This window comes from Indicator indicator, chromosome 27 (genome assembly GCF_027791375.1).
Source record: "Indicator indicator isolate 239-I01 chromosome 27, UM_Iind_1.1, whole genome shotgun sequence".
NCBI classification, from domain to species: domain Eukaryota; kingdom Metazoa; phylum Chordata; class Aves; order Piciformes; family Indicatoridae; genus Indicator; species Indicator indicator.
In genome coordinates this window covers 1,613,100-1,637,072 of record NC_072036.1, presented here as the reverse complement: position 1 = coordinate 1,637,072, position 23,973 = coordinate 1,613,100, and the positions used below count along the sequence as shown (strand labels likewise).

Genomic DNA, 23,973 nt, shown 5'->3' with positions numbered 1-23,973 from the left:
GTTGTGATGCAGATCCTGCCGACCAGTTCAGAGCTAACACTATCTCCTGAGAGGTTGCATGAGGCACAGCAGAGGCTTGTCCCTGATGCAAAGGGCACCCCAAGGCTGCCCTGCTCCAGCTGCCGCTGGCTGGCAGAGTAGGACCTTGGAGCTAATGGTGGCAGGAGCTCTGACACCTTGCCTGCTGCCCTCACCTGCTCTTTAGAGCGAGAGCTTGGCATTAAAAATAAAAACAACCATTTTTTTTCACGTGAAAAGTTGAACCAAACGCAGGACAACGTTGTGATCCCGTGAACAGGTCAAGGTACAAAGCAAACACTGGGCACATCGCTTATCCTCCCCGTCAGGCCGGTGTGGCAGCAGCACCTGCAGCTGGCACTGCACCAGCTTTGCTCCATTTCACTCAGTTTTTCAGGGGCACATTCCTTATCCACCCCGTCAGGCCGGTGTGGCAGCAGCACCTGCAGCTGGCACTGCACCAGCGTTGCTCCATTTCACTCAGTTTCTCTGTACCTCAAACCGAACTGCGGCCCGGCCGAGGTAGCTCTCCAGCACCACCCGGGGCATGGCAGCGGGCGGGACGCCAGAGCGGCCGGGAGCGGAGCGCAGCCCGGTCCGAGCCGGCAGTAGCCGGTGCGCCGCAGGCCCCCGGAAGCCGCTGGCCGTGGGCGCTGCCGCCGGCTCTTGTCGCCCTCGGCCGCGAGTGCCCGGGGCGGGCGCAGAGGCACGGCCCTGGCGGGCCGCAGGAAGCGCTGCCGTCAGCCGGCCCTGCCCCGCTGTACCGCCGCTGGGAGGCTGGGCTGGGCTTGGCCGCGCCGGGCCGGGCCCGGGCCGCCCCGCTCCGCCTCAGCGTAGCCAGAAGGGATGCGGCGGCGCACGCCATGAACTGGCGATCCGGCTCCCGCGGCGTGGTCCTCACCGCCTACCACCACAGCGGGGGCGGCGGCGACGGCCCCGGAGGGTGAGTGTGGGGCAAGGGGAGAGCGGGCCGGTGGGGGCGGTGGGTGCTGCCCGGCTGGGCTTGGCCCTGCCCGGCTCGGCAGGTGCGCCCGGGGGCCGCCGAACCGCGGCTGTGCCGCCGAGGAGGAGCGGAGCCGGCTCCTGGGGAAGCTGTTGCGCGGGGAGAAGGTGTTTGTGGGGCCTCAGGGGACGGTGCGGTTTTCCCTTCGCCACTCTTCGGTCCGCGTCCTCTCAGAAGAGCTTTCCTGTGGGGATTTCCCCTCTTCCTCCAGTGCAAATCCCAGGCGTTTGCCTGGCTGCGAGGGGTGAGCGGCAGCGGCGGGCGCCGGCTGTGGTCAAGGTGTTGGTAGCTGAGAAGAGCCCCGGTCGCCCGGGCGCGGCGTGGAGCGAATCCCGCAGCGTGCTACTCCGTGCCGGGCTGCGCTTGGGAGGGTCTGCAGGCTGCGGGGGGTGGGTGCTGCCCGGTGACTTCGGCGGGAGTTGGACCGACCCCTGAGGCCTCAGGTGAGGCGGTGCGTGGGGTGAAGATTGAATCTCTCGCTACAAGGATATTGAGGTGCTGGAGTGTGGCCAGCGAAGGGCAACGAAGCTGGTGAAGGGTCTGGAGAACAGGGCTGGGAAGGAGCAGCTGAGGGGTGTTCAGTGTGGAGAAGAGGAGGCTGAGGGGAGACCTCATTGCTCTCTAACAGCTCCCTGAAAGGTGGTTGCAGTGAGGTGGGGGCTGGTCTCTCTAGTAACAAGTGATAGGACAAGATGAAATGGCCTCAAGTTGTGCCAAGGGAGGTTTAGGTTGCAGATTAGGAAAAATTTCTTTGTTGCGAAAGTATTCAGGGATTGGCACAGGCTGCCCAGGGAGGTGGTGGAGTCCCCATCCCTGGAGGTGTTCAAATGTGTGGCCATAGCACCTGGGGACATGGTTTGATGGCCTTGGTGGTGTTGGGTTGATGGTTAGAGTGGATGATCTTAGAGGCTTTTCCAACTGAAAGAGCTCAGTGGTTTTCATGTCACCTCTGTGTTTTACTGCTTTGTACTTTGCGTTATTGTTGTTGTTTTACTGAGATAAATGGAAGGAAGGTGCAGGTAGTGACAGGGTAAACTTTGTAGAGCATTTGTCATTTTCCTTAAAAGCTGGACAAAGCAGCCCACTCCCCTCAGGGCTGTGGAGCTCTCAGTGCCTCACAGTGTGTTTCTTTAAGCTCAAGTGAAACCTCCTATGTTCCAGTTTGTCCCTGTTGTCCCTTGTCCTATCACTGGGCACCACCGAGAAGAGCCTGGCCCCATCCTCATAACCTCCACCCTTTAGGTATTGATCATCATTGACAAGATCCCCTCTCAGGCTGCTCGGTTTAACAGAGGCAGGGGCAGTGCTGGCTTTTCCATAGCTGTGACCAGAGAGACTGCTGCATGGAGAGGAGAGTTTCCTCTTCATGGCCCATTCAGTCTCATCTTTTCCTTGCTCAAACTGCCAACAAATGAAATGGGCTGCCCAGGGGCATTGTGGAGTCTCCCTCTCTACAGATACTCAAGACTCATCTGGATGTGTCCCTGTGTGATCTGCTCTAGGTGATGCTGTTCTGGCAGGGGGTTTGGACTTCATAGAATCATAGAATTGTTAGGGTTGGAGTTGGAAGGGACTTCAAGGAGCATCCAGTTCCAACCCCCCTGCCATGGGCAGGGACACCTCACACACGATCTCTCGGAGTCCCTTCCAGCCCCTAACATTCTGTGATTCTGTGAAATGTCCCACTGATAAAAATGAGACTTTGATGGAGGCTGAGAAGCCTGCTGAAACTGGGAAGGTGTCAAAACTGGCACACTTGTTTCCATGAGTCCACAGGAAGCCTGTGTCTGATCAGAGAGATCAGAGTCTGATTAGCAGAAGATAAAGGGAAGTACAGTGTGTCACCCTGGATGGAAGATAACTGTCACACCAGGAGCCTGTGCCAAAGGCAAGACCTGAACTGAAGTACAGCCTCTCTTTTTATTGAGGTACTTCCTTCTCCCTCAGTAATGTTGCTTATCATCCTGGCTTTAAGTCCAGATGTCACCTTAGCTCCATGGGTAAGAGCACTGCAGATCCAGCTGCTTACTATTGAATGCAAAATGAGGGCATTTTTGGCAAGAAATCACAAAATCCACCACCTTCTCTGTTGTTGTTTGTGGTCTTTTTGCCTCTCACCCCTCTCCTCAAATTTCTAGATGAACACCACTCTGCCTGCTCCTTGGGATGCCTTCTGAATAATCTGTGTCTCTGAAAGGGGTCAGTTCTCCCTTTCAGTGCTGGGCTGCCTGGGTACATAGCTCTAAGCTGCAATTGCTCCTAGCCCCCAGAGGCAGATGCATGAACACAGTCCTGAGGGCCCCTCTGTGTCCTGGAAACATGTCTCCTGTGCTGAAGCCGTGCTGTTAGGAGCAGTGATCTCATCAGGTTCCCACTCCTCTGCAGCTGCTGCTGGGGACTGCTTCCTGGGTAAACTTGGGACATTGCTATGTGAGTAATGGTGATCCTCCACACGCTGTGCTGATGGGGGGTGAAGGGAGTGCAAGGGGGAAGGAATGTGAAAACTCCACAAGCTGTGCTGATGGGGGGTGAAGGGAGTGCAAGGGGGAAGGAATGTGAAAAATTATAGCATATCAATGTGTATGTTAAAGCTGCACACCACAGGAGATCCCTACGGTGAATTGGCCTCAGTTCCACCCAGCACTGCTGCTACTTTCCAGGCTGTGCACATTTGCCATTTAGCTCATTGAACTGAGGTCCTGAAGGACTCTTCTCTGCCCTTCTGCTGTGCCACTCTAACTCTGAACCTCAGTTCTGTTTCCTCTGTCTTCATTAATCAGGATCTTGTTGTCCTGGTGAACAACAGGATGGCCATGAGCCAGCAATTGCCTTTTTGGCCAAGAAGGCAAATGGCATCCTGGGGTGCATCAGAAAAGGCTGTGGCCAGCAGGTTGAGGGAGGTTCTCCTGACTCTCTACTCTGCCCTGGTGAGGCCATATCTGGAATACTGTGTCTAGTTCTGGGCTCTCCAGTTCCAGAAGGACAGAGAATTGCTGGAGAGGGTACAGCAAAGGGCTGCAGAGATGCTGAGGAGACTGGAACATCTTTCTTGTAAGGAAAGACTGAGAATTGGGGCTGTTTAGTCTGCAAAAGAACAAACTGAGGGGGATCTCATCACTGCTGATCAATACTTCAAGGGTGGGTGTCAGGAGGATGGGACCAGGCTTTTTTTTCCAGTGGTGCTCGGTGACAGGACAAGAGGCAACAGGCACAAACAAAAATCAGAAATTCCATCTGAACATGAGGAGGAACATCTTTAATTTAAGAGTGATGGAGTCCTGGAGCAGGCTGGCCAGGGAGGTGGTGGACTCTCCATCTCTGGGGACATTCAAAACCTTCTTGGACATGTTCCTGTGCGACCTGCCCTGGATGAACTTGCCTTGGCAGTGGGAGTGGACTTGATGATCTCTAGAGATCCCTTCCAGCCCCTAGCATTCTGTGATTCTGTGATCCCAGCTCCATGGTTGTGATCCATCTGCTCCCTCCTGCTCTGGCTCCCCAGGGTATTCCTACTTCTGAAGCGGGAGAGATTGGGAATATTATTTTGATGGGGGAAGGGAGGGGAAGGAAAGACCTCTTGTTATTGTTTGGTCTGTTGAAATGCAAACAAAAACTTTTCTGAAACATTGTAATATTCCTGTGGGATTGGTTTTTTGTTTGCCGCTTTTCTAACTACTTCCCTTCATCATCATCATTCCCAAGATAGTGCAGTGCTGCATGGTAATAACAGAGCAGACTCCCAGAGCTGTGTAGTTCTGAAATATCTTCTGGAGATGCAGTCTTCCATTATGCTCTGCACAGTGTGTAATGTACCAGTTCTGCCTTCCAGATTCTGTGTTTTATTACTGCTGTGAAGTTGGAACTTCCTTTGCCTTTTTAAAAATACCACAGTAAGAACAGCTTTCAGCATCTAGGTTAGCATCACTCTGCCAACTTGAAAACTTTGTAGTTTTTGCCAAGGATCAAAATAGTGGAAAGGCAGTGCAGTACAGTGCCAGCTGTAATGCAACAGCCCTTTTGGAAAGCTTATCCTGGGCTGCATCAAAAGCAGTGTGACCAGCAGGTCAAGAGAGGTGATTCTGGTGAGATCCCACCTGCACCACTGCCTCCAGTTCTGCTACCCTCAGCACAAGAAGGACCTGGAGCTGTTGGAGAGGGTCCAGAGGAGGCCATGAAGATGATCAGAGGGCTGGAGAACCTCCCCTGTGGGGACAGGCTGAGAGAGTTGGGGCTGTTCAGCCTGGAGAAGAGAAGGCTCCAGGGAGACCTTAGAGCAGCCTTCCAGTACCTGAAGGGGCTCCAGGGGAGCTGGGGAGGGACTTTGGACAAGGGCTGGGTGTGACAGGACAAGGGACAATGGCTTTAAGCTGGGAGCCTGAGACTGGAGATGAGGAAGAAATTCCTTCCAGTGAGGGTGGTGAGACACTGGCACAGGTTGCCCAGGGAGGCTGTAGATGTCCCCTCCCTGGAGGTATTCAAGGCCAGGCTGGATGAGGCCTTGAGCAACCTGGGCTGGTGGGAGGTATCCCTCCCCATGGCAGGGGGTTGGAACTGGCTGAAATTTGAGGTCCCTTCCAAGCCAAACCATTCTGTGATTCTGTAATCTGTGCTGAATTACTAATATTTTTTCACAGGCATTGAAATTAATGCATGCCAGAGATGGCTTTGAAGGGCTGGGGAAGCATGGCGCTGGTACATCCTGGGAAAAGCAATACACTGGCTGTGCTCCAGGCAGAGTGGCATCCTAGGGGAGGACTAGACTTCCTAACCATTTATTTGTTTTTTTCTTTAGGCATACAAGAAGTCTTGCTCCCTAAGACTTAAGAGTTTTACTGATCTAATAGTTTGTTGAGCTACTTTTGTGTTCTCTTTTTTTTTTGTTTTGCTTTTTTGTTTCCCCTTTCAAGGCACAGTGAGGCTGTGACGTTTCCTTTACCTTCCTTTACCTTCCCTTACCTTTGGTTCACTAGGCTAAATCTAGAACAGCTTCAGTGTGATTCCTTCCAAGTTTGACAGTTTAGGAGTATTGCCTTGGCAGTGGTGATGCACAGAAGAACATCAGAGCTGTCATCTGTGCCAGAGGGAAATTTATTTGACATTTTAAAGTAGTGGTTAAAGGAACAGCTTCTGTGGCTGTTGATTGTGGGTGAGTTCTGTAGTATACCTGAAGTGTTTATCCAAGAATTCCTTAGAGGAATCACCAAAGCAGATAGCCCAGTATCAAACTCAAATTTAATAGCTTTTTTTTTTTTTTTTAATCTGTATTGCTTCAGTTTTCTCACTTCCCAGTTGTAATGCATTAACGCTCTATTGGCTGCATGCCACTTGCATTTTGGTGTCATCTGCTTTTCTCTATGATGTCCGTGCACAAGCTTTTCATAGAGTAATAGAATGGTTTGGGTTGGAAGGGACCTTCAAGATCATCCAGTTCCAACCCCCTGCCATGGGCAGGGACACCTCCCACCAGCCCAGCTTGCTCAAGGCCTCATCCAGCCTGGCCTTGAACACCTCCAGTGATGGGGCATCCACAGCCTCCCTGGGCAACCTGTGCCAGTGTCTCCCTACCCTCACTCTAAAGAATTTCCTCCTGATCTCCAGTCACAGTCTGCCCTCTTCCAGCTCAAAGGCATTGCTTCTCATCCTATCACCACAGGCCCTTGTCAAAATTCCCTCCCCAACTCTCCTGTAGCCCCTTCAGGTACTGGAAGGCCACTTTCAAATAATTTCTTCTCATTTTTTGCATGAAACCATTTGTTGTTAAATGAACTGTGGAAACTAAGAGTGAATCAGATAGGCTTCAGTCCAGGGCGCTGTAGACAGATCACACTCATCCATGTGAAATCCTCACCCTTAAGCACAGAATTCCAGTGCCTTCTAGCTTTCTTCCTGGGGAACGTGACTCCATCTGCCGTGGCAGGGCCTGGAGCTTGTTTGCCAGCCAAGTTTCAGGTATTGGTCATTTCCTCATGTGGCTTTGTGGGCAGTCAGAGAACCATAGAATCACAGAACTGCTGGGGATGGAAGAGACCTTTGAGATCAAGTCCAAGCACTCACCTAGAGCTCACAACCCCACCCCTGCTGCTGAGCCACTGCCACTGCCCCATGTCCCTCAGCACCACATCCATGCAGCTGTGAAACCCCTCCAGGGATGGGGACTGCAGCACCTCCCTGGGCAGCCTGGGACAGTGCCTGAGAACCCTTGCTGGGAAGAAGTTTTTCCTCACAAAATACCATTCAGAGTCCTCCACAGATTGCAACCTCTCTGGATTCTCAACCACTAGAACAGGCTGTCCAGGGAGGTGGATCCCCATCCCTGGAGGTGTTTCAAAGAAGCAGAGATGTGGTGCTGAGGGGCATGGGTAGAGCCTTGGTAGAGTTAGAGAATGGTTGGACCGGGTGATCTGAAAGATCTTTTCCAACCCAAGCATTCCTCTGCCCTGCAGAGTGGTCAGTCTGTGTGTACTGCCTATAGATATGATGTGCATGTGGATAGAATCTGTAGGAAGTAGTTTACACATGTGGTCAGGGTCCGAGTGTGGAGCATCCAGTGGCTGAGGAACAGGCTACAGCAAAACCACAAATGACTGCGTGCAAAGTACCTCTGCATGTCATGGTTGTGGGGCAGTTTGGGGGTCACTTATGGGTCCAACTGAATCACTAATGGGGGGGGTCCCAGGGCATGAGGCAAAGAAGCTTCTGCCACTGAGTGTTTTCAGGAGCCTCAAATGCAAACCAGGTAGTAGCTAAATGATTTTAGAAGGGGTGGGCACTGGAGGCTGTTTTTGCTTTTCTCTCCATACCTTTTTCCTGCCTGGGAGGTGCTGTTCTGTGCTCTCTCCCCTGTGCTGCAGCAGGTTGTGGTGTGAGTCACAGCGTCCCGTGCCTGCTCCCAGTGAGTCACTGCTCGCTCGCCAGCAGCCAGCTTGTGCTCCTTGGTTGACACTCCATGTGCACCTCTTTACCTTCCATCAAAGGAGCAGTTTGAGTTTTGAAGCTTTGCAAGCCACTGCCTCTTTGTCACCGTGCACTGCTGGCTCCTCATATTGCTAACGACTTGTTAAGAAGGACTCCAGCTTTTCATAGAGTCTAGGACATTAGGAAAAATTTTTTCCCTGTGAGGGTGGTGGAACACTGGAACAGGCTGCCCAGGGGAGTTGTAGGGTCTCCTTCTCTGGAGATATTCAAACCCCACCTGGGTGTGTTCCTGTGTGACCTGCTCTAGGTGACCCTGCTCTGGCAGGGGGTTGGACTGGATGAGCTTTTGAGGTCCCTTCCAACCCCAGACATTCTGTCATTCTGTGACAGGTTGGGTTTGTTGTAGGGAAGTGCCCTTTTCTGTGGGTTGCTGTGTAAGTCTGCATAAACCAAAGTACTCATTTTTCTCTATCTTTGTCAATATGGGCTCTAGTAAGTTAGCAGTGGTAGCTTCTGTGTTCTCTCTGGGGATGGTGACAAGTGAGGGACATAAAATACTTGGTACTTTCTACAGGCAGCTGTGGTCTGAAGCACTCATGGTTTGATCTCCCTGAGAAAGAAACCAGATGACAGATGACCTTTGAGCATGGGAGAATGACAAAGTCTGCTGCTCTGAGTTCCCCACAAAATATGTTTTTTTTCAGATGCTGACCACATTACAAATCACACAAACAAGAGGGATTTATTCTTTCCTTACCACAATAACCTGCCTCATTCTTTGTTCAAACATTTGCTCAGTTTAATCTGAAGACTCAGTAGTTTGCATCTGAAACCAAGAAGGAATTTAGTAGTAAGCATGAATTGATGCCTTATTTCAAGGGCAGTTTCCATCTCCACTCTTTCAGAGAGAAAAGCTCTTCCTTTTCCTCTCTTTTCCCACCAGTGACTCACTCTCAGAACAGAAATCCAGTGAAACCCATTATGCAGGGCTGCAGCACTGGCAGATATATGTGTACAAGCTCTGTGTACAAGCAGCAGAGCAGCAAGCTCACATGCTGCTTAGTCACAACTGGCTTGGGTTGCTGGAGCCTTCTGCAGCTTCATTTGCAACCTGCTGGCACAGCACAGCTTTCAGGTTCTCCATATCATCACAGCATTTGTTGTCCCTAACCCTTTTAACCTCTCTTTTGTGGTGCTGGTATGGATGGCTCAGTAGAGTACCTTCCACCTGTTGCTTCACCTCTGCAAAGCAAGATCTGTCGTGCTGGGGCTGAATTTACAGAATCATAGCAATCATAGAATGGTTTGGGTTGGAAGGGACCTTAAAGATCCAACTCCTGCCATGGGCAGGGACACCTCCCACCAGCCCGGGTTACTCAAGGCCTCATCCAGCTTGGCCTTGAACACCTCCAGGGAGGAGGCATCCACAACCTCCCTGGGCAACCTGTGCCACTGTCTCCCCATGCTCACTGTTGAGAATTTCTTCATCATCTCCAGTCTCAGTCTCTCCTCTTCCAACTCAAAGCCATTGCCCCTCATCCTGTCACTCCCAGCCCTTTTGTCTTATCTTCTAAGCTTGCAGGCTCTGCATGAGCACAATCTGTATCTGACATAGATGAGAAAAACCTTTCCTGCCTTGGATTTGCCTTCTGATTTGAACAGCATTTGCTGTCTGATGTCTGCCACCATCTTCAGGCAGAGCTGATGGGCAGCAATGCATGAATTGCTTTCTTTAGAGTTGCTTTTGTGTCTTCTGCAGTTCCTGCAGGTGTTAATGCACAGCATACTGCAGACCTTTCATGTGTTGCTTCCTTACTGCTGTAATCCCAGTAACTTGATCTATTGACAGCAAGATGTGGTAACCCAGCACTTCCTGCTTCTTTCATTCCTGATCCCTGCTCCGTGGGGTTCCTCCTTCCCCCAGCTTGCATCTTACTTCTTGTTTGAATTTGCCTTGCTCCTGCCTTTGGTTCTTGCTGTATCTTTCAGATCTATTGATCACCCCCACCAGTGCCTGGTACCTCTTGGCAACTTGCTGCTCAGTTTTATCTTGGTAGATGGAGCAAGGAGCAAATAATTATCTTGGTTTTTTTCAGTCTGAAAATCCTTTTTGTGACCCTTCAGCGTTTTCAGCATCCTTCTTTACACTTGCCCTGCCCTGCTGCTTTGCTTCTCACAGAATCAATAAGGTTGGAAAAGACCTCAAGGATCATCAAGTCCAACCTGTCACCCAAGCCCTCATGACTACTAAACCATGTCATCAAGTGCCATGTCCAACCCCCTCTTGAACACCTCCAGGGATGGTGACTCCACCACCTCCCTGGGCAGCACATCCAACATCTAACAACTCTCTCCATGAAGAACTTTCTCCTCACCTCCAGCCTAAACCTCCCCTGGCACAGCTTGAGACTGTGTCCTCTTGTTCTGGTGCTGATTGCCTGGAAGAAGAGCCCAACCCCCTCCTGGCTACAACCTCCCTTCAGGTAGTTGTAGAGAGCAATGAGGTCTCCCCTGAGCCTCCTCTTCTCCAGGCTAAACACCCCCAGCTCCCTCAGCCTCTCCTCATAGGGCTTGTGTTCGAGGCCTCCTTCAATCCCAGCCTGAATTACAAACAGTACTTAAGTGTCAGTCTCATGAGTGCTACCTGCACAGGTAGAATCACTTCCATGCTGTTTCCTTCCCTCCAGCCAGTACCTGAAGGGGGCTGCAGGAAAGCTGGGGAAGGACTTTTGACAAGGGCTTGTAGTGCTAGGATGAGGGGCAATGGCTTTGATCTGGAAGAGGGGAGATTGGGACTGCAGATTAGGAAGAAATTCTTTAGAGTGAGGCTGGTGAGACACTGGAACAGGTTGCCCAGGGAGGCTGTGGATGTCTCTTCCCTGGAGGTGTTCAAGGCTTTGGGCCTTGAGTAGCCTGGGCTGGTGGGAAGGTGTCCTTGGCCATGGCAGGGGACTGGATGATCTTTGAGGTCCCTGCCAACCCAAACCTTTCTATGAATCTGTGAGTGTATGGATTGTCACCAGAGCCTGCTGTCTATGCTGCAGTTGAGCCATCTTGCTTTTCTCAGTGTCTAGTGAAGCTCACTGTGAATTGCCCTAGATCTGCTGAAGCAGTGCAGTCCTAATTGCACAGACACAGGCACTGCTGCTTGCACTTAGACCCCCATTTAACATCTGCCACGATGATTAAACACCATTAATTCAGCAAAGCCAGTTCACTGGGTGACCCAGATTATTCCACATTGTGGCTGTAGCTTTGATTGAATGCCCTTCAACTATCAGTGCAAACAATCTGTGCAGTTCTGCTCTGAGTCAGGCCCTCCAGCAGGTACAGAATGCGAATCACTGCTGATTCAGTGGAGAGAGATAGCAGAAAGGAAAAGCAGGGCCCTCTGCACGTAGGCTGTCTTTTTCTTTTCATTTGAATGGCACAGAGAGTGAGTTCTCATGCTTGTCTGGCTGCAAGGAATGTGAAGCATAAAGCCCTTTTGAACATTTTAATTATGGGCTTCCTCTTTCTCCTGTGAGTGTGGACAAATCTAGTGGATTCCATGGTAATACAGTGGATTGTTGGTGTGAGCATGGAGACGTCATGCACAGCTGGAATGGAACTGAAATTGAGCCAGGGAAGTTTTAGGTTGGAGATCAGGAGAAATTTCTTTGATGCAAGAGTGGTAAGGGATTGGAACAGGCTGCCCAGGGAGGTGGTGGAGTCCCCATCCCTGGAGGTGTTCCAGAAACCTGAGGCCATGGCACTTTGGGACATAGTTTAATGGGCCATGGTGGTGCTGGGTTGATGGTTGGACTCAATGATCTCAGAGGGCTTTCCAACCAAAACAATTCTGTGATCCCATAGAATCACAGAATTGTTAGAGTTGGAAGACACCTCAAGGATCAGCCAGTTCCAAGCCCCCTGCCATGGGCAGGGACACCTCACACTAGAGCAAGTTGCTCACAGCCACATCCAGCCTGGCTGCAAAAACCTCCAGGGATGAGGCTTCCACCACCTCCCTGGGCAACCTGTGCCAGTCTCTCACCACCCTCATGGGGAAGAACTTCTTCCTAACATCCAATCTGAATCTCCCCATTTCTAGTTTTGCTCCATTCCCCCCAGTCCTATCACTCCCTGACATCCTCAAAAGTCCCTCCCCAGCTTTCTTGTAGCCCTCTTCAGATATTGGAAGGCCACAAGAAGGTCTCCTCAGAGCCTTCTCTTCTCCAGACTGCACAACCCCAACTCTCTCAGTCTGTCTCCAGAGCAGAGCAGCTCCAGCCCTCTGCTCATCCTCATGGCCCTTCTCTGGACACTGTCCAGGACTTCCAGATCATTCCTGTAACAGAGGCTCCAGAACTGGACCCAGAGCTCCAGGTGTGGTCTCAGCAGAGTGGAGCAGAGAGGGAGAATCCCCTCCCTGGCCCTGCTCGCCACACTTCTCTTGCTGCAGCCCAGGCTCTGCTTGGCTCTCTGGGCTGCAAGTGCTCACTGCTGGCTCCTGGTGAGCTTCTATCCACCAGCACCCCGAAGTCCCTCTCCTCAGGCCTGCTCTCAAGCTAATCCCTGCCCAGCCTATATTGGTGCTTGGGATTGCCAATCACTCAGAATGGTAGTGGCTGGAAAGGACCTCTGAAGATCTCAGGTCCAGCCCCCCTGCCAGAGCAGGACCACCTAAAGGAGGTCACACAGGAACATGTCCAGGCGAGCCTTGAAAGTCTCTGGAGTGTTTCTCCAGGTCTTTTCCTTTGTAGAGCAGCACTGTTGCACTTGTTTTCCAGTAAGACTGTTGGCATCCTCAGTCTGCTGCTGGCCCTGGGCTCAGGACTGCTTTAATCTGCTGCCCTTGCCGTGTTGTGCTCGTTTCATTACTGTTACTATGGGGCTGGAGCTGATCGGGCTTCAAAGGCTACCCCTGGGTGTTCTGGTGACATTTGCAATGCCAGCACCCTGCTCCACTGTTAGAGCTTTTTAACTGCAGTTACTGAGTGTACACTTTCTTTTTCTGACTCAGAGTCCTGTGGCTGAACAGAGGCCAGAAGCACCGCGAAGTTCTCACTGTGAGTGACGCTGCAGAGTCCTGTTGGACGGAATGCTCTGGAAATCAGAGAATCAGAGAATGATAGAGGGGTTTGGGTTGGAAGGGACCTCTGAAGGTCATCCAGTCCAACCCCCTCTGCAGTCAGCAGGGTCATCCTCAACTAGATCAGGTTGCCCAGAGCCCTGCCCAGCCTCACCTTGAATATCTCCAGGGATGGGGCCCCAACCACCTCCCTGGGCAACCTGTTCCAGTCTTCCACCACCCTCATGGTGCAGAACTTGCTCCTAACATCCAATCTCAATCTGCTCTTCTCTGGTTTGAAGCCATTGCCCCTGGTCCTGTCACTGCAGGCTTTTTCAAACAGCCTCTCTGCAGCCTTCCTGTAGCCCCCTTCAAGTCCTGGCAGGCTGCTCTTAGGTCTCCCTGGAGCCTTCTCTTCTCCAGGCTGAGCACCCCCAGCTCCCTCAGCCTGGCCTTGTAGCAGAGCTGCTCCAACCCCCTGAGCATTTTCATGGCCCTCCTCTGGACCCTCTCCATCAGCTCCATGTCCTTCCTCTATTGAGGGCTCCAGACCTGCACACAGCACTCCAGGTGAGGTCTCCTCAGAGCAGAGCAAAGTGGCAGCATCACCTCTCTGGCTCTGCTGGCAATGCTGCTTTGGATGCAGCCCAGGATGGGATTGGCCTCCTGTGCTGCAAGCTCACACTGCCTGCTCCTGGCCAGCTTCTCATCCATCAGCACCCCCTGATCATTGTCCCTGCCCATAGAGTTGTTTGGCTGGAAAAGACCTCCAAAATCATGGAGCCCTATCTTCAATCTAAGGCCACTATTAAACCATGTCCCAAAGTGCCATGGCCACACATTTCTTGAACACCTCCAGGGGCCACCACCTTCACCACCTCCATAGGCAACCTGTTCCAGTTCATGACCACTCTTTCCAGGGGTTGGAGCTGATGATTTTTAAGGTCTCTTCCAACCCAAACATTCTGTGGTCATTATATGTGCTAATGAAATTGTCTAAGCATCTAACCACTGACTCACATTCTGCTTGCCTTCTCCTTTCAGAGAATCCTGGAGTCATTTTAGTTGGGGAAGCCTTTTAAGCTCATCCAGTCTAACTGTTTTCTAACTCTACCAAGGCTAGGGCTAAACCATGTCCCTCAGCACCACATCTCTGCCTCTTTGAAACACCTCCAGGGCTGGGGGGGGGGGGTGTTTACCCTCTGGTACTTGTTCTTTGAGGTGAAAGCTAGGATAAAGGCTGATTTTTTTTCCAGCTTCTTCTGTGCATAGTGCATGCAAGAACAAACTAAACCATGATTTCTTTCTTTTCTCCTGGTAAGCAGGAGCAGCTCGTGAAAGTTTATAGGGAACTTTATGAGCTTCATGCTGTGAAAGTTGGTGTTTGGCAGATTGTGTTTCAAAGCAGAAAGCAGCTAATGAAGATGTATGGTGTTATAATCTGTGTGGTATGGCACAGTGGTTTGGTTTTGGGGCCTTGCCTGGGCTTTTGAAGTGATGGTTAAAGGAAGTTTAATCATCTGGTCACAGGGAGTGTAAAGGAAACATTCACTGACAGGTTTGCACTCCCTGCCCATTGGCTGCAGCGTTTGGTGCTGGTCTCACCTCAGAGCAGGTTGTTAGACTCTTCAGAAGTTTCATCTTTAGGCTGTGCATGCATTTCACTCCTAAGTATGGTTAAAGCACAGGTTCAGGCTTTGCTGTGTACTTCTGGAGCAGGTGCTGAAGGAGATGCAGGTAGTTAGCAGGAGGGAGCTAGCAGCCAGCAGTTAGCTGAGGTGAGTGCAGCTGGAGGCAGGCTGTGGGCCAGCACCTCTCCATGGGGCCATGCCAGTGAGAAGTGGGGCTGGGGACAGGGCAGCATGGGACAGGGTTCACAGACACACAGATTGCATCAGGTCTGAAGGGACCCTCAGAGGTCATCTTGTCCAGCACCTGGGAAGGTGACTCCACCACCTCCTTCCAGGGCGCTGTAGAGAGCCTCCCCTCAGCCTCCTCTTCTCCAGACTGAGCAACCCCAGTTCCCACAGCTGCTCCTCACCAGCCCTGTTCTCCAGACACTTCACCAGCATTGTTGCCCTTCTCTGGCCATGCTTCAGCCCCTCAGTGTCCTTCTTGGAGTGAGTGGCCCAAAACTGAACCCCGGACTTAAGGGGTGGCCTCACCATTGCTGAGTACAGGGGCATGATTGCCTCCCTGCTCCTGCTGGCCACAGCATTGCTGATGCAGGCCAGGATGCTGGTGACCTTCTCGGCCACCTGGCTACACTATTTTGTACTTATCCTTTGTTTTATATTTAAGATGCATTCCCCATTTTTAATTGAAAGCCATGTTTATGCCAATCCACTCTTCACATCATTACTGAATGATTTCTGTCTGGTTCCAAGAACCTTTACTGCACTTACCTGTAGTTTAAGTTACAGCAAGGTTTTTCTGCAGGCTGGTGAGATTTCTCTGAGTCAAAATGTTAGTGGGAAGTCAGATGGGTTTGATTTAAGCTGGAAAAATAAAGCTGTTCAGGGAAACATGTCCTGAAAGCATGAAATTCTTCTGCAAGCAGCTTCCAGTAACCACAGAGGGAACTGCAGTGGTTTAAAGCTGGGATTTTTAATTAACTCTGTAACTTTGGCTCTGCAGCTTGTTTTGAGCTATCAGAGATGAGCCTTTGTCCCATTTCAGGCTTCTGCTGTCACAAGAAGCCATTTCTGGTACTTTAATCAAGGAAATGACTTCCAGTGGCTCCCAGAGGGTCATGTCATCTTCCAGATCAAGAGCAGAACGTTCATTTATTGGTATGTGAGCTGCCTTGTGGTTGGCCTCTAGCCTTGGGGGTGCAGAGGATGTTTCCTAGCCCTGCATTCTGATCCCAGAGTATACATCAGTGATATTTGTCCTCCAGGTTGTGGGGTTTTTTTGTTGTTTTTTTTTTTTTTCAAACAGAAGCTCGGCAACTTTACCTCAGCAAGTTCAAGACCTCCTTAAAGGTCTTGAAGCTCCATGTGCCATCCAACCTGCTTCCAACTTGTTTCCATCTGACAAGTGTGGGAAAGTACTCTTGCAGGGAGGGGTGATGTGGCAGTCAGCTGGGTCAGTCTGCTCAAAGGAGAAGGCAAAGCTTCAGGGAGACCTTGTATGAGCCTTCCAGTACCTGAAGAGTGCCTACAAGAAGGTTGGAGAAGGACTTTTGGCAAGGGCTTGGAATGACAGGACAAAGGGTAATGGCTTTGAGCTGGAAGAGGGGAGATTGAGACTGGAGATGAGGAAGAAATTCTCTACAATGAGGGTGGGGAGACACTGGCACAGGTTGCCCAGGGAGGCTGTGGCTGCCTCCTCCCTGGAGGTGTTCAAGGCCAGGCTGGATGAGGCCTTGAGCAAACTGGGCTGGTGGGAGGTGTCCCTGCCCATGGTAGGGGAGTTGGAAAGAGATGATCTTTAAAGTCCTTTCTAACCCAAACCATTCTACTATTCTATGACTGTCCTTAAGCATTTTGGTTCCTAAGGAGGACACCTTTGACCTTTACAAGCAGCAGAGGGTATTGCTTTTTCTTTGTCTTTTTCCATCCCTGAAGGTCTCCCATGCCGCAGGTTTTGCTGTGCTAGCAGTACCTGCTTTGGTCATAACCAACCTGCTGCTGCTAGGCAAGTGGGAGTTTGCCTGCTCTCTGTCTGAGTGAGCTCTCCATAACACTGAGGACATTGTTGAGGATATGAGGAGAATCTCATAAAGGGCACCTCAGATGGTGAAGGATCTTGAGAACAGGTCTGGTGAGGAACAGCTGAGTGAGCTGGGATTGGTTAGTCTGGAGGAGGCTGAAGGGAGACCTCATGGCTCTCTACAACTCTGTTGTAGTGTGGTGGGCTGAAATTTCCCTCCCACATTAACCACACCAGACTAACTCAGTCTGGAAGCAAAGGAAGCTGTATTTACAAGCAAAAACTACAGTCTGCAGTGGGATGCAATGAATGTGTACAAATACACAAGATTTACAGTATTTACAGATATGTACAATTAACAGAAACAGCACAAACCCCTCCTGGCCAAAGCCAGGGAAGCTGCCCCCTTGCCTCCCCCTTCCTTGCCTTCCCCAGGTCCCCCTGGCAGAAGGAGAAAGACAAGAAGCAGAGAGGGTGTTAGGACTTAGTGTTTCAAGGTCAATAGCTGGTGTGCAAAGCAGCAAAGCCAGAAGAGAAGAGCAGAAACACCCTGCTAGAATGCTGCAGAGAGAACTGACCTTTGTTTTGAGAACTGAATCTTAAGGGTTTCTCTCTCTCCAATGGAAGTATTTAGAATAATCATTATTTGTCATTCTCACACCCAATTGTGATTTATTTACATTCTTTTACTTTTCTGCTCAGGCTCTGTGAAAAAAAAATTAAAGGCATAGCCTTAAAACCACCACAAACTCTCTGAGAGGAAGGTGCAATGAGGTGGGGGTTGGGCTCTTCTCACAAGTCACAACTGATAGGACAAGAAGAAATGGCATCAAGTTGCACCAGGGCAGGTTTAGGTTAAACATTAGGAAAAACTTCTGTACCCAAAGGGTTTGCAAAGACTGGAGCAGGCTGCCCAGGGAAGTGGTTAAATCCCCATCCCTGGATGTGTTTAAAAGCCGTCCAGATGTGATGCTCAAGGATATGGTGCAGTAGTGGCCCTGGCAGAGTTAGATAATGGTTGGACTTGATGGCTTTTCCAGCCGTAGTCACTCTGTGCTATGAGCAAGATGTCTTGTGTGTTCCTTCTGCTAGGTACACCCAGGTCTGCTCCTGATTGTCTGACTTGCTAGCTTGGAAGAAGGGCAGGGTGTTTGGCATGTGAAGCTGGGGCAGGCTGGTGGTGGGCTGACTGATGGGCAGGTGGGTGAACCTTGCAGGTGTCCAGCATCTCACTGTGTCCCTCTAGGACTGAGGAAGAGCTAGATGACAAGGGCCAATCTGAGTCCTTTGTAGAGTTCTGGGAATCCAAGGCTTCTGCTGTGTCAGGTGGGATGAGCAGTACGAACCCAAAGCCATGGCACTGGGGCTCGTTTGTGGGGAGTGGCTCAGCTGTTTGAAGGGTGGCTGTGGTACTTTGCATGTCTGCTGGTGACCTCCAGCAGAGGAAAGCCTGGCTGTTGGCTAGAGGTGCAGTGCTGAGATGATGCTGGTGCCCTTCCCATGGATGTAGTCCCATTGCTGTTTCTGAACAAAGAGTTTCTTTCTGCTGTGGCTGCAATGGGTGGTGATTTGCATTGGGCTGGTGGCCTGCCTGAATCATGCATCTCATTGGCTCTAAATGTTCATAGAGTCATAGGATGGCTTGAGTTGGAAGGGACTTTAAAGATCATCTGGTTCCAACCCCCTGCCATGGGCAGGGACACCTCCCACTAGCCCAGGATGCTCAAGGCCTCATCCAGTCTGGTCTTAAACACATCCAGGGATAAGGCATACAGTCCTGTGACAGGCCTGGCAGCTGAAAAGTTTCCATGTGTTCTCCTGGCAAACAGGGATGCCCTTCCCTTTCTGCTGCACTGGGGGTATGACAGGCTGGCTGCCTTCTTGCTTGTGCCCTCCAAGGGTCTGCCTGTAAGGATGGGATGCCCAAGGTCTGACACATGGTTGTTTTCGGGTGTGGATTAAGGCTGCTCTGAGAAGGGTGCTCAAAAGGGTGGTGTCTGCCTCTTGCAAGTTCTAAAGGGTGTGGTGGCCTTGAGGTGTTTCCCCTGGGGGCATTACCCTGGGACATTCTGAGGTTGCATTGATGTGAAGCCAAAGCACTGGGAGCCAAAGGGCATTGCTTGGGGGCAGTGGTGTGGAAGAAGCTGCTTCAGTGTATGACCTCTTTTAAACCAGTAACATAAATGCTTGTAATAAAAAGTCATCTTTATTCAGAGGTGTACAACTGGTTTGCTTCCCAAGGAGGTGCTATGAAACAGTAAGAAGGGGAAAATGTGGTCAGTGAAAATATCCCTCAAGTCCTCACTGCACCTTCCTGCCTGCAGGGATCTGAGCAGCTCTGCTGAACACACCCAGCAGGGTGGCAGAGGCTGTAACCTAGACACGGTGGCTTTGCTTTTAGAGAGCTAAATGGGCATTTGTCTGGCTTTGAAGGCTCCTTCCCACCTTTGTGTGCAAGTGTGTTGTACATTTTCTGTAACAGAGTTCCTCCTTCCTTTGCTGTGCTCTGTTGGCTTCCACTGTAGGTTTCAAACCCTTTTTGATGGGGACAAGCGTGTGTTTCCATTTCTGTGCCACTCTCACAACTTGTCTACTCTCTGGAAATGGAAGACTTTGTTCAGCAGCCTTACTTTGGCATGGGAATTGTTTTTTATTCTCTGAGATCACACCTTGAATACTGTGTCCGGTTCTGGGCTCCTCAGTTTAAGAAGGACACTGAGATACTGGAATGTGTCCAGAGAAGGGCAACAAGGCTGGGGAGGGGTCTGGAGCACAGCCCTGTGAGGAGAGGCTGAGGGAGCTGGGGGTGTTTAGCCTGGAGAAGAGAAGGCTCAGGGCAGACCTCATTGCTGACTACAACTACCTGAAGGGAGGTTGTAGCCAGGTGGGGGTTGGGCTCTTCTCCCAGGCACCAGCACCAGAACAAGAGGACTCAGTCTCAGGTTGTGCCAGGGGAAGTTCAGGCTGGAGGTGAGGAGAAAGTTCTTCCCAGAAAGAGTAATTGGCCATGGGATGTGCTGCCCAGGGAGGTGCATAACCTTGCTCTTTCTATCCTGTACGTGGTTTGTGCACCTGCAGCAAAGGAAAAAGTGGATTTGTATTTATGGAAGCATCTGCTTATGGCTTGTGTCTTATTTCAGGTTGAATGTGTTGTGTGGTGTTTCCTTTTCCTTGATTATCCCTGGGCTCTGCAATCACAGCTGCTTGGTGCTACCAGTCAGTGCTATTGTTACCCTCTTTACACAGAGGAGTACATCTGAGTTCACCAGGAGCCAGCCATGTGCCCTCATGGCAGAGAAGGCCAAGTGGTTGGTCTCCCGGGGTGCAGGAAGAAGAGTGTGACAGCAGGTCAAGGGAGCTTCTCCTTTCCCTCTACTCTGCCCTGGTGAGACCTCACCTGGAATACTGCTTCCAGTTCTGGGCTCCCAAGTTCCAAAGGGACAGGGATCTGCTGGAGAGAGCCCAACAGAGGGCTACAAGGATGCTGAAGGGACTGGAGCACTGCCTGGTGAGGAGAGGCTGAGAGCCCTGGGGGTGTTTAGTCTAGAGAGGAGAAGACTGAGAGGGGATCTGGAGTACTGGGTCCAGTTCTGAGCTCCCCAGTTCAAGAGAGACAGGGAACTTTTGACAGAGTCCAGTGGAGGCTACAAAGATGCTGATGGGACTGGAGCAGCTCTGTGAGGAGGAAAGGGGGTGCTGGTTGACAGCAGCTGAAGATGAGCCAGGGTGTGCCCAGGTGGCCAAGAAGGCCACCAACATCCTGGCCTGGATCAGCAATGGTGTGTGGGCAGCAGGAACAGGGCAGGGATTGTGCCTCTGTACTCCACACTGCTGAGGCCACCCCTCAAATCCTGGTTAGGATGGTAAGAGCTGATGCTTTTAGAGGCACAAAAGAGCCTCCAGTCCCATTTCATGGCTGCAAGTTTCCTTTACTAGAGGGTGCTGGTATTTGCCCAGGGAGCTTCAATCAGGCTTTGCTGCCATGCTTATATTTTTTTTTCCATTGAGAAAAGAAAACTAAATTATTTAAATCTTTCCTCCCTGTGCCTCTCTATAATGGAATTACAAATAGTGTATCTGTTTCACTTCCTGCTTTATTCTCTTTGATATCTGTGGAGCCTGAAGTAATCTCGCTCAGGCTTTATTCTCTTCTTTGGGAGAAGATTAGTTCCAGTGTTTCTCTTAGAAAATTACACAAAAAGTGTTAGTTAAAAAAAATTGTAATGGCCTGTTGGAATGTTTTTGCAGTAAGCAGCATGAGAGCTGTTACTGAGTAGATACTTTGCATCCATTGTTGTAATTGATATGGATAGCAGAGAATGAAAAGACTCAAAACTGCAGAGGGAAACTTCTGTCTGCATGTGAAGCCAGGTGATGTAGAAGGCATTTGGAAGGGATGGATGAGGCCTTGAGCAACCTGGGCTAGTGGAAGGTGTCCCTGCCCATGGCAGGAGGGTCAACTGGGTGATCTTTAAGGTCCTTTCCAACCCAACCCATTCTGTGAATCTATGAAATGAGAAAGACCAACTGGCCATGGGTCAGAGCCAGAGCTGTGGCAAGGGAAGGCTGAACCGAGGCCATTCTTTTCCTAGCTGTGAACAACACGTTTTCTTTAAAATTCGAGCTATAAACACAATTAGGGCTGTGTGTAAGGGAAATCTGCTGGGTGTCTGTTCAGTTTGGACACTCCTTTCTATTTTACAGAATCACGGAATGGGAGGGGTTGGAAGGGACCTCCTTAGAACATTAAGTCCAGCTCCCCTGCCAAGGCAGGATCACACAGGAACATGGCCAGACAGGTCTGGAATGTCTCCAGAGATGAAGACTCCACTACCTCTCTGGGCAGCCTGCCCCAGTGCTCCATCACCCTTAAATGAAAGAAGTTCCTCCTCATGTTCAGATGGAACTTCTGATGTTCCAGTCTGTGCCTGTCACCCCTTGTCCTGTCACTGGGCACCACTGAACTTAGCCTGGCCCCATCCTCCTGACACCCACCCTTTCAGTATTGCTCAGCAGTGATGAGATCCCCCTCAGGCTGCTCCTCTCCAGGCTAAAAAGTCCTAATTCTCTCAGAGAGATGTTTCAATCTCCTCAGCATCTTCGTACTTAGATGGGACTTAGAGAAGCTTTGCACAAGCTGCAAACCTGCTTCTAAGACAGTGCCACCTGTGTGATTGTACGCATGCAGGTCACTCAGCTTCCCTTGTCCCCTTGTTTTCCTTTCTGGTGTGTTTTGCCCTCCCAAACTATTTCTCTTTTTTGTCTCTCTATGTCTGTGTTTGACACAGAAACTTCTGTGTATGGGTAAAAAACAGGAATGTTTTTGCAGAGCCTTTGAGAGTCTTCATTCAAGTGGGATGACAATTAAAAAGATCAGGATGGCAGGACCTGGGACAGCATAGCCTACTTCGTTTTTTCAACACAAAATTAAAGCTGATGTCTTCTGTTCCTTCTCAGTTTTGCTAAGTGTGATAATTTTATTGCAAGTCTGACAATGCCAGATGTTCAGTTGAAAGGCTGTGGGTCTGTGAGACTCACCTCTCATTAAAGGAAAGAAGCAGGCTTCTATATTCTCTATCAACACACACTGGGGATGAGGTGTTAGAAAGCAGCCCTGTGGAAAAGGACTTGGGGGTGCTGATGGATGAGAAGCTGGCCAGGAGCAGGCAGTGTGAGCTTGCAGCACAGAAGGCAAATCCCATCCTGGGCTGCATCCAAAGCAGCATTGCCAGCAGAGCCAGAGAGGTGATGCTGCCACTTTGCTCTGCTCTGAGGAGACCTCACCTGGAGTGCTTTGTGCAGGTCTGGAGCCCTCACTATAGGAAGGACATGGAGCTGATGGAGAGGGTCCAGAGGAGGGCCATGAGAATGCTCAGGGGGTTGGAGCACCTCTGCTACAAGGCCAGGCTGAGGGAGCTGGGGGTGTTCAGCCTGGAGAAGAGAAGGCTCCAGGAGAAGAGCAGCCTGCCAGGACCTGAAGGGGGCTACAGGAAGGATGAAGAGGGACTGTTTGCAAAGGCCTGCAGGGACAGGACAAGGGGCAATGGCTTCAGACTGGAGAAGAGCAGATTGAGATTGGATGTTAGGAGCAAGTTCTGCACCATGAGGGTTGTGGAAGACTGGAACAGGTTGCCCAGGGAGGTGGTTGGGGCCCCATCCCTGGAGATATTCAAGGTGAGGCTGGGCAGGGCTCTGGGCAACCTGATCTAGCTGGGGATGTCCCTGCTGACTGCAGAGGGGGTTGGACTGGATGAGCTTCGGAGGTCCCATCCGGCCTGGACCATTCTCTGATTCTGTGTATTCCATTGTTGGAGAAAAAAGCTGAAGTCTTGAACTGAGCAGCTCAGAGGCTGGAATGCAGCAGTCCCTGCAAACCCAAGGAAGCAGCTGGGGCACTCCTTTGTGGGGGGCAGGTTTTGTGGCTGCAGCTGGCAGCCCTGCATTCTTTCTGGTATTGTGTGGAGTGGAACTCCATCAGGTTTAATCTGAAACAACCTGGGGTGGAATAGCAGAAAGCAATCTTCTTGCTGCTCTTCTGCACTGGACTTGTTATAGTTCTAATTGCTTTTTTGATGAGAAATTTGTTCACATCATCAGGCATGCACAGGGGCCAACACCCTTCCAGAGGAGACCACCAAGATGATCTTTAAAGTCCCTTCCAGCCCAAACTGTTTAATGAATCTATGCTCAGAGGGCAGGAGCATCCTTTCCTGTGGGGACAGGCTGACAGAGTTGGGGCTGTTTGGCCTGGAGAAGGCTCCAGGGAGACCTTAGAGCAGCCTTTCACTGCCTGAGTGTGGTTACAGGAGAGCTGGGGAGGGACTTTCGACAAGGGCTGGCAGTGACGGGATGAGGTGCAATGGTTTTGAGCTGGAAAAGGAAAAGAAATTGTTTCCAGTGAGGGTGGTGAGACACTGGAATATGTTGCCCAGCAAGGTTGTGGATGCCCCTCCCTGGAGGTGTTCAAAGCCAGGCTAGATATGGCCTTGAGCAACCTGTCCCTGTTGTCCCTGCTTTGGAGGAGGTCCCTTTCAACCCAAACCATTCTGTGCTCTGTACCATCATTTTAGACAGGGTGTGTATGTGTAGTTCACCATAATTCATCTAATCAGAAGGATGAAATAGGATCCAAATGGCAGTGTAGGAACATGAGGCCCTAGTGAAGGAAATGGCATGAAATATTTTAATCTTCTTAGCAGTGCTGCATATAGCTCAGGCAAATTAAGTTTTGGCATGGTGTCTGGAATCTCCCTGTTTCTTGTGCAGTGGATTAGAATATTCAGTGCAGTCTGTGTCATTGCCTTGATTTCCTTCCTGTTCTCTTCAGTGG

At 50.7% G+C, this 23,973-nt stretch overlaps 1 protein-coding gene across 1 annotated transcript in view; it reads left to right on the top strand.

Annotated features, from left to right (window-relative positions):
* Positions 1–881: 881 nt before the first annotated feature.
* The window catches only part of ARHGAP18 (Rho GTPase activating protein 18), an 80,479-nt gene continuing 57,387 nt past the window's right edge, over positions 882–23,973 (top strand). Inside the window, exon 1 of the mRNA XM_054393104.1 lies at positions 882–961. Coding sequence (XP_054249079.1) covers positions 882–961 — 80 coding nt within the window. The remainder of the gene's footprint in view (positions 962–23,973) is intronic.